A 13690-nucleotide genomic window follows, 5' to 3' on the forward strand; every position below is an offset into this window, starting at 1 on the left:
TAAATTCCAAGGTACAGATTTAGGAAATTGACTTTAGAAATCCTGTTTTGAAAATAATGCCCAAAAGGCATAGAAATCATTTTAGTCAGCCAACTTCCATTTAATAAAAGGCAGAAAGGAAGAAACTTCCTCAGAATCCACTTATATAATGATCAGTTCCTCAGACAGGATCTGCCTGACTACGTACACATTTGATCTATTTTCCAATGTACTGTGATACTCAGAATCCTGTGTTGCCCCCTTCTGAACACTTTAGATTTCTTTTCAGAAGAATTATAGAAAAGTTACTTTCAAAAAAGTTGTTGACTTGAGTTTGGCTTTCTCCAAAGCATAAAGCCAGCTCTGGTTAACCAAATATTTAATTAGAAAGGCAAAACATGACTTCCAGTAGGAGACTCAAACATGAAAATACAGAAGAATTTTGACTACAACGCTGTGAACACTGCTAATTTCAATACATTTATTTGTTTAATAGCTTTCCATTTCAAAATATCACAGTGGTAGATCAACAGAATCAGCCAAATGATGCCTGTTACATCCGACACAGCATATGACTGCTTATTTAGCTGACTGACAAATTTAGTCTTTAATACTAAGTTTCATTCTGTTTTTTCATATTTGGTAACTAATATTATCCTGTTAATGCTCTGCATACATTTTACTGTAGTTTACTTTTCTAACTACCCTCAGTGATTCAAATCAGAATCTATTCTAAAATGTAGATACCCAACATGGACTACGGTCCAGATACTAGCAGTAACATCCTTTCTCATGCACAAAAAATGAGGATTAGATCTTTAAAAAATAACTAGTGGTCCTGAACAAAGTGATTTAAGCTGAATACAGCAACTTTCAATAGTAAGGCATCCCTTGGTCTCATCTTGCATATGGATTTACTAATGACTCAGAGGGGAAGCTTGCCACATGCTAAACACCTGAGATGGGATTCATTAGTCCAAATGTAGATACCAGCAATGTCTACATCTACATCTGAGCTACTAAAAAAGACTCCCTTTTTCAATCCTTTAGCAATAAAGAGGGCTCTCCTAGACAGCACTTCACTTCATCCAAAGTAGGCATCTAAATGTCAGCTGATCAAGCCATAGAAGGTCTGTGTTTCATCACTGATGATGGAAGTACCTTAGGATGACTAACTCAGATAGAGGAATTTATTGTATAAACATGTGGAGTTTAATTCACTTCACATAACTGTTGACTTATATTTAATAGAGACCTAGTCAGTGGAATTTGGAGTCAGATTCTTCTCATCATAAAGCAGAAACTCGTCTTTGTTTAATTAATCACAACTCTTAAGTCAGGTGAGAAGATTTTTATTACCACACCAGCTTCTATAGCCAGTGAGTTATCCATGGCTACGGGGAAAAGAAAATAAAAAAAAGAAAACCAAACAACAAGGTGTTGGACCTTATAACAGTTTATCTTAACAAAAAGTCACCGTTATTTTTACCTGTAGCAATCCACATTACAAAAGTGCGGATATGTGATTTATAGTGGCCTTCCTCTTTAAACCTATCAGCCCTAGAAAGATGATCTGGTACCACAGAATAATTCAGCTGTCATCGGAGTGTGTGAATATTTGCTTTGGGGGTGTGCAGGAGTCTGGGTGTGGGTGTATGTGTTCATGCTCTTCCTTATTCCTTTTAAACAAGATATATTTATTATTTCAATACAATAGTCAAAGAAATATGTGAACTGCATTAGGTTTCATCATATAGTATGAAAGCTACACAATGGCACAGGTACATACTTAACCCTTTTAGAGAAACAGTGCATGGTAATGAAACAAGTGTACCATTGCCTTACACTGTATAATAGAACATGCACGTGCTTCTCCCAATAGGCTTGAGTTTAAATGCTCTAGTGTGGAATGTTCTTTAACATATTATTAATGAGAACTTGAGATCATGGTAATGAAGTCACTGGAGTTTTCCTGATTTACAGCAAAATGTGAAATTCTAACACTTTTTTTTTTAAGATATATTAAAAATTGGTATGTCTGTGATTTAACTATCTTTGTGATTTAAGAACTTCAGTCCCTTGTATTTTTTCATTAGGGCAAATAGACACTTTTATTTATATTTTGGATGTAAACTAGGTTCCTAGTGGAGTGCCAATAGCATTCTTTTACAATTTTATTTGTATGATAATATACTATTATTTGGTTTTTGTGAAAATCTGCATTTAAATTAAATTCAAAGAATATTCACCTGAAACAAAACAACTCAGAATGCTTTTGAACAGCTGCACTGTGATTATTGGAGTATTCTGAAGGTCACCAAGGAAGGGATGCTATAATTAAAGTAAGTAATTGCATAAAATTTACTAACTAAACCACCCCATACTTTGTAATAAAGTTTGCAATAGAGAAAAAAATTAAAATGTATGAAGCGAAAGGATATATCGGTCTCTTGGAACTTTACAGGAACTAGTCTGCTCAAAATATAATACTGGTATATTTACACTCAAACCCAGAGGTTTTATTAAGATACATTAATTGTACCTTCACAACTGTGAGGCAGAAAGTTCCAGAATATCTGCTTAGTTTACTACTGCTGGAGCAGTAGTAGTCCATAATTTTTTCATATCACCTTCCTGAGGGAGAGATCCTCACACACATTGCTTTCTCCCACTTTCAGTCTCTCTCCTTCCAGGTTCCTAACCTTTTTACTCCTGTACTGTATTAGCTCTCTGTTGCAGTGGCTTTGCTGCCCATGGTTAAAAAATGTCTAGGGTGGAGACTTGGAGCAACCAAATCTCTCTTTCGCATGCATTGAGAATTGAACAGAAATTTACCAAATGTTTTCAAATTTATTCTGAAAGAGAATGCTTCTCTGGATGAGTTACGGAGTAGGTACCAGCGAGTCTATGACATTTGGAAATCAGTGGCAGTATTTTGCCAGAGTGTACCTGAGGAGCTTGGCCCAAACAACTCACGTAAATGGCCAGGTGATAAATCCCTTTACTGTGCATCCCCCAAAAGGGTTCAATTTGTGCAGATGAGTGCTACAAGGCATGCAAGTATTAACTCAGTCAAAACTTAAATAGTAGAATACGCAAAAATCATGCTTCACCAGGGATTCAGCCAACCTTTTCATGCCATGCTTATGCGATTTGGCACTTCTACCATGGTACAGCTGATTTCTCAAAAGCTTTTGAAAGAGCTGATTTGACAACTGTTAGTCTTATTCACTGAGAAAAGAAAGAAGGAACTGTGTGACTGCCTTCCTTCACTTTAGCCTGGAACATTTTCTACATTAAAATTAATTGAAGCTGGTGTCTTCCTGGGAACACTTGATTTTGATGAATCACTGTTTTCCAGTTTAATCTTTTCCCCCCTTCAGCAGTACCCAGAACCATGGACAAAGTCAGTTTTGCACACTGACTTCTTTGAATGAAACAATATTTGAATAATAAAACTCTGAAGTGAAACAGGAATTTAAATTATTGGTGTGCTTTATTATATAACTATTTCCTGGTTTGTGCTTATAAATGTGAAGACTTATAATAAAAATACTTTCATCCAAGACTCTGAAATCTACCAGCTACATTTTTAACATAAAATACACTAGCTGGACCCTGGCTAGGGCATGGGGCCGTGGTGTTTTACGCTAACCTTCGGTGCTCACTTGAAGTCTGGAGCCTGCTGGGGCAAATGCACTGTGTACAAGGGGCTCAGGTTCGTACTTGTGGATTACAGTTCCTCACAGCGCTGGGCTGCTGGCTGCTCTGGAGGGATGAAGGTGCACTTCAGGCACAGAATATTTACAATGGAGAAGCTGAAACTGCTGACAATACTATATGCATCTCTGCATATCTGAAGGCATCGTCTATTGAGTCTGTTCTCTCTCTTTTCATTTCAGTTAAGCTTGTGGGAAAATCATTTGCATCAACTCAATATATTATAGACATTCTGCTCTAAATATGAACTTTGAAGTGCATTATGCCTAATAAAGCAGAAAAAGAAGAATGGAGCAATTCTCATACCTCTGTGAAGGCATTCCGATTTGTCTGTAAGGTAACCTTTACTACTTCAAAAGGGTTAACCACAACTGCCTCTGTCAACCCAGATCCCAAGCCAGCAACGGCAAATGCCTACGAAAGTTAAAATTAAAGTTAAAAATTAAGGAATAAAATTTCCCATACATCAGATTATGAAACTGAATGATACAATGCAAACTGTGAGATTACAGTAATGCAGCAGTATTCTATTACTAAACAACTTTAGCCCTTGATTAGATGCTGACCGTTCATGAAGACAATGTGACAATACCCATAAACCACATTCTGAAAAATACAAAATCAAATCTCATAGCACTGTCAATGAATTATCTTTTCAGCTGGAAGAAAAATTGTGGTACCAATTTATTATGAAAACATGGAAAAAAAAAGCCCTCATGTTATCTTTGGGTGGAGTCTGAATAAAATCACAAATATAAATGCAGTTATGCAGCACTGGAAAAAATAAAAAGTCTGCACTGAGCAATAAGCATATAACACTAACATATTAACTTCAAAAATAAAAGAAATGTAAGAAATTCAAATAGTGCAGTACTTAAGCAAATTGCACAAGTAGAAGAAAAGTCCTCCTAAGAAAATATCAGTCCTGAAAAGGTTTATAGGGGAATGAGTGGCACACGTGGAAATATCAGCATCCTCTGCAAGAACGAATTAACTCCATTTACTTAGAAGCTGATGGTACATTACAGCCATAGAAATGGAGATATTCACTGCTTTGCTTTCCATCCAGCATTTAAAAATACCTTAATTAATTTGTAACAGAAAAAGAATATTGCAATATTTAGGTCAATTGAGAAAATTCAGAGGGGTTAATTTTTGTGATAATTTTACACATTTATTGCCTCCATTTAACATCTCCAAACTTTCTAGGGGCTGAAAAGAGTCCCAGGACCAAAACACAATATACTGAGTACATCTGCTAAAATTCAAGGAAACCAATGGTAATGAAAAAACAATAGTGAGAAAAATAAGTTATTCAATACAGAGGGATTTGAGCAGGGACTCTTGAGAGTGCAGGAAAGAGAAGAATGGTAAGTTAGGAGGGTAGTGGCAAGCTCCAGCCTTACTGCCTTGGAGAACACTGTGTTACCAACAAATCTATTTTTTCAATATGAGATGGGAACATAACGTATCCCTTTCACCATCAACCATGAGACTGAAGCCTGCAGGAGGATGTTGCTCATGTATGCATTTCTCTTTTAACAATAAATGTTGTCTTGATATGAGGTCTGTTGAGGCACCTAGAAGCATTCTGCCTAGCTTAGACCCTCTCAGCCTTCTTTTTCCCTTGCTACCATGGCTATCTTAGGGGCAGAACTGCCTCTATGGTAACAGAATTGCACTAAAAATGTCAGAGGTGTCTGATGGTTGCTGCATCTGCTATATGAATCAGAGCAGTTTTTGGTCAGCTATTGCATGTTTACAAGTTTCCAGCATATTTTCCTCCAGAAAAGTGATGGTGTACTACGGAACCTTAAACTCTGTTCTTTCCACTTGCTAGAGAACGAATATCTGACTCTCTATTTGCATCTAAGGAAGAGAAGAGCCTGCTGGAAAAAACCCAAGATAAAACAGGAGATACTGTAAACAACTATAGGGTCAGTGGAATAATTAAGAGGAAGAGTAAACTTGCTTTAAATTAGTTAATATGCTTCCATGACCATTCAGTTGCTGCAATGGAAGGCAAAGGTAAATGGCAGTAATACTGTTTGAAAGAGACCTGAAATAATGATAAAGCAAATGTCTCCTTTTTTTCTGATGTAATTTTTGTTCACATGGTGTGGAGAGTTATTTGTTCTTACAAGACAAGATTTTACATATTTCCTTCAGTCATCACAAACTTCTCTCGAAAGCCAAAACTATAAAACAAATTCCAATTCAAAACTCATTTGACCAAGAAAGCTATAATACAGCTGTTCAGGATTTTATTGTTTGTTATTTAACAAAGAAAGAGGGTATTTACCCTCCTCCAGATAATTCACATTTTTAGTCTTGCTTAATGTTCTGATACACTGATAATTATAAGAAAAATGCAGGAGCCTCTACGGAGAAAAAAAATATTTAACAAATGCAAAATAAGTAAACTGGAAGGAAGCAACAGATTAAAGTAGAAGTACTAAATGAGAACTTATCGAAAATTTTCAAGAAAGAAACAACTTGATAGTTAAAAATGGCCTTTAAACAAAACCTTATGATTTCAGGGAAAACTGGCCAGCATCTCCCATAGAAGTTATGTGCACCCTTTTTCAAGATTTTTGTGAAAATATTATCACGATCAGTATTGGGAAACATTCATTACCAAAACCTTTATAGTGTAACCATAAAGATATCAAAACTCAGCACTGGTGAGGCTGCACCTCGAATACTGTGTTCAGTTTTGGGCCCCTCACTACAAGAGAGACATTGAGGTGCTGGAGCGTGTCCAGAGAAGGGCAACAAAGCTGGTGAAGGGTCTGGAGCAGAAGTCTTGTGAGGAGCAGCTGAGGGAACTGGGGTTGTTTAGCCTGGAGAAAAGGAGGCTGAGGGGAGACCTTATGGCTCTCTACAACTACCTGAAAGGAGGTTGTAGAGAGGTGGGGGTCGGTCTCTTCTCCCAGGTAACAAGGGGTAGGACAAGAGGAAACAGCCTCAAGTTGCACCAGAGGAGGTTTAGACTGGATATTAGGAAATTTTAATTCACTGAAAGGGTTATCCAGCATTGGAACAGGCTGCCCAGGGAAGTGGTTGAGTCACCATCCCTGGAAGTATTTAAAAGACATTTGGATGAGGTGCTTATGGACATGGTGTAGTGGTGGTCTTGGTAGTGTTAGGTTCACGGTTGGACTCGATGATTAAAGGTCGTTTCCAACCTATACGATTCTGTGATTCTGTGGTTCTGTTTCCTACAGTTGTGATGCCATTATTGTGAAAACATATATTTACTATTACTTACATTCTTACACCACAGAAAGTGGTAATTCTTATAAAAAATTTTTTATTCCAAATGGTATGATAGCAGAATTAGGTCCCATATATGAGAATGCAGACAACATATGTAAGCTACACTTTAGCATTAAAACATTTTTGTGTGTATGTATGTCCTGTATTTTGTTTTTAAAAGTTATGTTCTTGAGACGAAATCCTAACTCCACTGAAGTATAAGGGAGTTTTGCCATTGACTTCAAAGGAGGTAGCAGTTTCCCATCAATAGTTTATGTTTCTGTTATAAAGTGTTTAGAATAAGACTGAGGTCTATATTTTTGTTATACTTGCACTGTGCCTTGCAGAACAGCACTTTGATAGCTGGGTGAGGTCTCTAGTCACTATCACATGAATAAATAAAAATTGATAATGTTTAACTTTTTTTTGTTATTTTGCAAGAATGAAGAAGGACAAGCTGCATACAGACTCTTCCATGGTGACTGTCGTTATCCCTGTTAACAAATGTTATGACATTGTAGGGAAGTATTTCGAAGACATTTGATATAAAAATTAACATAACTATCATTTTGATAAATTCTGTTGTCAAAGTTTTCAAGGGACAAGCCTGTTCTGAAAAACTGTTGGTTGAACTGTCCCCTTTAATTTTGGGCTCCTTCTATGGGAGGAAATGGATGGGACTGTTCAGTATACATATATTAAATTAGAACATGAAGTTCTGTATCCATACATACCACTCCTGGCGGTAGTGATGCATATCCTAGTAGCTTCTTGTATTGTTCGAAGGTGAAAAACTGTAAATAAAAGTTAGACTGAAGTTGCATTGGAAAAAATTATGAGCTACTTATGCAAATGAGTAAAACCAAACTACAGTGGAGCTTCACTATCTCATATCCTGAGTAGCCGAGTGCAATTCTGCAAAATAAACATAAGCCACTTTTGTTTCACACTCTTTGTAGCAGTGTTAGATGTGCAATAGTAGACAATTAGGCTTCAGAACTGATTTTATTAGTGTATCATGCATTATAGCAGCATAAGTGCAATTAAAGTAATGTTTTATCTAAGAGTTCACTTACAACACATAGTTCGTGTTTTTAATTTACACACTTTTCCTCTGGCATCTAACTTTCATATAATGGTATAGATGTAGTAGCAGATACTATCATTTCTCCCAAGAAATCACCTTCACATCTTTAATATAATATAGTGTGATCACTTTCACATTTCTCAGATATTAGTCTACTTCTCATCAGAGAGATGTAATTGCAGATTTTGAAGATGGAAAGTCTGTAGATTTTTATAATCTTTTACTGTCAACAGACACATTTCTTTTAGTTTTTGCTCTTTACAAATAAATCTTTCACCCAATTGTCTTCTTTCAGTCAGTGGTGCTCAGAAATTCTGAGCATCTGTGATTCCTTAGAGGATGAGTTTTGAAAGCTCTGCTCTTTTGTGTTTGAACTTCAAGAAAGAAACGAGAAGCTCAGTTTCACCTGCACCAACATGGAGAAAGGCAACCATCTGTAAATAGTTCATTTTGCACCCTAACACTTCTTGCCACCCAAATCCATTAATTTTCAGAATACTTTTTGTGAAATCTTCTAAAAATCAAAGTGGAATAGATTAACAGGTTTGTTCTTCCAAGAACAGTGTTGAGAATAACCCCGACTGCACTGAAGTCAATAAGAAGCTTCCCATTGATATATGCGGACAGACTTTCACTGCCTATTTCCTTGTCTGTGGACACAAAGTCTAAGATGCATCAGTCAAGGTATACTCTAAAGAAAGGGTATTTGTGACATTTTACAAATTATTGGTAAAATGCCCTCTGAAATACAGCACACAATCCTGGCCACCCTTGTTCAAAAAATATAGACTCAGACTACAGCATATTCAAAACAGGGTTACCAGGACCATAAGGAGATCTTAAAGATTTTTTTAAGAATGAAGACTGAAGGAGAATAAATGCTTGCCTTGGTTAGTCTAGCTAAAAAGAGGCTGCAAGAGAATGAAAAACAAGGAAAGGAAAGATATGTAACATAAAGTAATCGGGTATAAAAGTAAAAACTACTCATAAATAGAATGTGGCTTGAAATCTGATGAAGCTTTCTCACAACCAAAGGAGTGGGGTCCTGAAACAGTCTTCCAATAAGAATAATGGGGGGAAAAATCTTAGTCACTTGTAAGGGAGAGTTTGATAAGTTTATGAAGGAGATTAGAGAAGAGCAGGGGACTAGACGTGCTGACCTAAGAGATCCTTTCTAGTCCAGTGCTTCCATGTACAGCAAATATCCCCCAAACCCATGTTATTTCAAATTCATATTCTGCAAATATGTTGCTGAAGCCTCTGAAAAAGCACGTCAGGTTGATGCCACATAAGACAGTTCTGAGGGCAGTGAAAACCATCTTCTAGCATGAGGAATGAGGATAACAGAAAATCGTGCACGTTATAAAGAGTAGATATCTGAATTCCAGGTAAAACCAAAGATATTGGAGGTGTTATTCCATGCAATTTTCACACAATGAACAACACAAGGCCCCTAACTACAGCTCACTATTTGTGAGTCCTGTAACATGTCCAAGAAGTATTCACGACTTTGTGTGCAAAAGGAAAGTGGCTTTTACATGGCACGTCCAGTATTATGGGACTGAACAACAAAAACGTGTCACAGCTTCACCAAGACAGCATCAGCGCGGGTGGATATCTGCTAGAGCAAGAGCTGTCACATCCCGGTATAGCAAAGGTAAATAACTAGAACCTCTGACTTTCCTGGCTATTTTGCAAAGTTGACCTGTAGCACCTGATTAGTTTAGAGCAAGCTGATTCAAATGAAGGTGGGATCCTCTGAAAGTCTGTGCATTTCGCTCCCACATGTGAGGCCGTGGTCCCTCACATAGCACCTGCCCATGCATGTGACAATCAAACTGTTTGACCACGAGAGGAAGGCAATGGGAAATGAGGTCAACGGAGATGTGGGAATCGTAAGAAACGTAGGGGAATAGAGTTTTTCAGACAAAATAGAAAGACTGGGTGACCTGTGCTGGGCCCTCAGCCAAAGAAGACAAGCTCAGTCCCTCAGGGCTCAGTTACCACAGACCTATCAGAACAAAACAGCTTTTCCATAAACCACGTGTACAGGAACACGAGTAATAAGCACCACACTGTCATTTTAACTTGTTTAGAACCCTGTCCTATGGCAAAGTCAGTAATATTTTTCAATCAAGACCTGCTTCAAATGAAAAGTCACTAGAATTACACCAAAACCATCAGAGAACCGCGTGTTAATGTGTTAATAACGCCACCACATTTAAAGCAGGAGGGAAGATGTATACATAATGCAAAATTAGGATGCTAAATTCTGAAAACTGAAGGACTGATACTCTGGCCAGTGGATAGATACTTTTTTTTATCCTCAGCAGGGATTATTATCTCATTTTGCAGAAAAGGTCCTAGAATTGGGCCCTGATTTTAACTGTGCTGCAAATAGTGCACAGATTGAACACCAATCTTGCAAACATCCTGCAAATATGTTTAAAATTGTTGTACTGGCCTTGCCAATAATCAGAAAAGATAGAAGTGTTACTTAGTCTGTAGGTCTATCTTTTTGGATAACTGAAGATATTTTATAGGTAAAAGGAAGTCTCTGAGAAAGTGTCAGTTGTGGGTGGGTGAGTTACTTCACTGAGCTAAATCAATTTCTTATTGTGATCAAGTTTGCTTTATTCTCTCTCCAGCATCTTTCTACTCGTTGTTACCCTCCTAACCTTTAATGGAATTTCTGGTATTCCTTAATGTTTTCCATAATGTTACAGATCTGTAAAATAGTTGTAATAAAGGCAGAAATACATTACCTAGCAATTTTTTGGTCTTAAAAATGTTACTTTAAAAATCAATAGCTTCCTAGAGTCATAAATAAAATAAATACTTAATAGTAACCGTTTTATATCATTTTTTAAAGAAAACAAATCAATAGCAATAAAACTCAGTATAAATGTTGCTGGGTATACTAGAGTGGCTAGTATACATACAATTTTGCCAAAAAGTATCTAGCTATATCATAGGGATTTATATCATGCAGGTCCACCCAAAATGTTTTTAAAAACCACAGGGTAATTTGTCTTTTTCTCTACAGTTGTATTAAGTTAATAGCTTTGTGCAAAAAAAAATCTCAGAATAAATGTATTTAAAACATGCTTTTGTGTATATAATAACCCTTATTGTCCATCTGGCAAAGATACACTTTAATTCAAGTTACACAGAAAATAGCCAAAGTACTTACCAGATGTCTCAATAACTCTAAGGTAAAAATATATGCTTGAAACAAGATGTCTGGGAACACATGGACAATATAAATTTGCCCCAAAAGTTCATCTGTTAACCATTGTATTAGCATCATTGCTTCTTTCCTCCAAGTTCAATCTAACATAAAGTTATAAACTTTGACTTTTTGTCTTCCAGAAATACCAGCTTTCTTTTTAGAAGGGAAATAGAGAGAGAGAGAAAAAGAAATAGCAAGACAGACATGAGAACATAGTTGACTAAAAGTGAAGCTGTATCTTCAACACTTATCTGAATAACTGGTGCTAAATAACTTCATTTTAGTAGCTTTATTTTTATTTGCAAATATCCACACCAGATAAATACAATATTCCAGTAGCACAAGTACATTTCTTCTTAGTACAAAATCTCCCTTGTCCATTCTCTATACATTTTTATGAGATATAAAAGACACTATAACTAGAAGTTTTCAAAAAAGTTCATTACAAACACAAACCAAGGCTGCTGGAACCTAGAAATTGCCTCTCTACATTTTGGGCTTTCTCAAGTCTCAAACACATAGGCATGGACATAGTCTTCCTCTAAATCTCACTAGTCACTTTGGCAGTGGAGAAGGGACATCTTGGGGCCTGTTAAAATGAGGAAAACTCTTAGAAGAAGAAAAGGTGGAGAGTGAGCCAAAGGAAGTAGTGACTTTTCTGTTGGGGTCATATCCAAATAAGGTTAGTGGAAATTTGAGACAAGCTGGATTCTCTTCAGGTCAAAGCATGGGTACAAACCCCACTTTGGATGTTAGAAATTGTGCTGGCATGTAATGTCACATGGAATTGCTTCCGTATCCAGGTTCTTACAAGGACATTACTGTCCTGCCCTATTCTGTCACTGAATTCTTCTAATGTAGAATATAGCTGATGTCTTAAGGTAACTTAAAGTACTCCTGGTGTCCTAGGAAGAGCATAAAATTTAAAGGGATAGTGTAAAGAATTAAAGAATTAAATGATTTAATTAAAAAACATGTTTAGCATTTAAATCTGATTGTCATGGTTGCAGAAAAACTACTGAGCCCTCACGTAAATGCCCAAGCATTAGGTAGAAAGCATCCCACTAAAGGAGCACCATTTAAGGAGCTGTGAGCTTATGATGTACAACAAGAGGCTGAGAGAACTGAGTCTGTTTAGCCTGGAGATGAGAAGGCTAAAGGGATCTAATTCCTGTCTTCCACCATCTAAAGGTTGTACAGAAGACAAAGTCAGACTTTCTCAGAGGTCCACAACAGAACCACGAAAGGCAACAGGTGAAAGTTGCGACAGAGGAATTTGGATTGGATATAAGGCAAAATTCTTCACAGTGAAAGCGATTAAGCACTGGAGCAGGAGCACAGAGAGGCTGCAGTCTCCATCCTTGAAGATTTTCAGAACTCGACTAGACAACCCATCTGAGCAACATGATCTAACCATGAAATCAGCCCTGCTTTGAGCAGGAGGCTCACCAGATGATCTCCAGAGATCCCCCTCAACTTAAATCTTTCTATGATTCTACAATTATATTGAATGTCATGGGTTTTAAGCCAATTTAATCAATTTGAGTAAGAGAAAGTGACTCAAGATTTTTGAATGACTCAGGTTGGTAGGAGAGAAATCAAACCTGGGTTTGTATTTTAGCTAAGTATGTGCTGGAATCTAAAAAGCATGATCAGATTGACTTTGACCTGTTTGAAATGAAATGAAATGGAGAGACATAGGAAACATCACAGTCCGAAGAAAATGAGTTATTAGAAATCTTCTAAATATCATCCATCTATTCTTCACTGCCACTTTGCTATTAAAGAGTTTTTAGTTTTCTTAGTTGTATTAAATAATTTTGAGATAGGTGACATATGTCATTTGCATCTAAAATGCCAATGCAAACAAGAAGATGACATTACCAGAACTCCTTTAGGATTCTGTTACAAGGTCACATCCTGTCACTTTATACAAATATTATTCCTCTGTAAAGGAATTGGAATGTGAATGATTAATTGCAGACTAAGGACCAGAATCATATGCAGCCTTTTTAGAAAGAAATAAAAAAAGAAAGAAAATAATATTAAGACATTCTGTATAATAACTGCTTTTAGACACATTTGGTGCAACTATGGGAAACTTCAAAGTTCTGAAGTAAAAGACAAAGAAGCTCATAACACAATGGATGCTTTAATAGATTTAGGACTTTAAGATGAGATGCTTAATGACTAGGTTTTAATTAAAAAGGTTGCATGACAACTGAAAAAAATTGATGTATTGACATATTTGGTTAGGAATATTACTAAAATAATGCTCTACAAATCAACATAAAGGATAATAAAAGAAAATCAGATCAACGTTTGATAGCAAATACACTTTGATAGGCTAGCATCTATTTCAACTGTAAGAGAGCTGGAGTAAAATGTTCTTTGCATGATGAAGAGTCATACTC

The 13690-nt window shown here is 36.5% G+C and overlaps 1 protein-coding gene across 6 annotated transcripts in view; it reads right to left on the reverse strand.

The window, feature by feature from the left end:
• SLC25A21 (solute carrier family 25 member 21) overlaps window positions 1-13690 on the reverse strand; it is a 272979-nt gene that overhangs the window by 15718 nt on the left and 243571 nt on the right. For 5 of the 6 annotated variants that reach the window (XM_072864537.1, XM_072864534.1, XM_072864536.1 and 2 more), the window contains 2 exons: window positions 7692-7751; window positions 4006-4113 (listed from right to left, as the gene is read on the reverse strand). In XM_072864537.1, the coding sequence (XP_072720638.1) occupies window positions 4006-4113; window positions 7692-7751 (168 nt within the window). The remainder of the gene's footprint in view (window positions 1-4005; window positions 4114-7691; window positions 7752-13690) is intronic. The other variant, XM_072864533.1, reaches the window with a different exon arrangement.

The sequence above is a fragment of the Ciconia boyciana genome, chromosome 6 (assembly GCF_034638445.1).
Source record: "Ciconia boyciana chromosome 6, ASM3463844v1, whole genome shotgun sequence".
Classification (NCBI taxonomy): Eukaryota; Metazoa; Chordata; class Aves; order Ciconiiformes; family Ciconiidae; genus Ciconia; species Ciconia boyciana.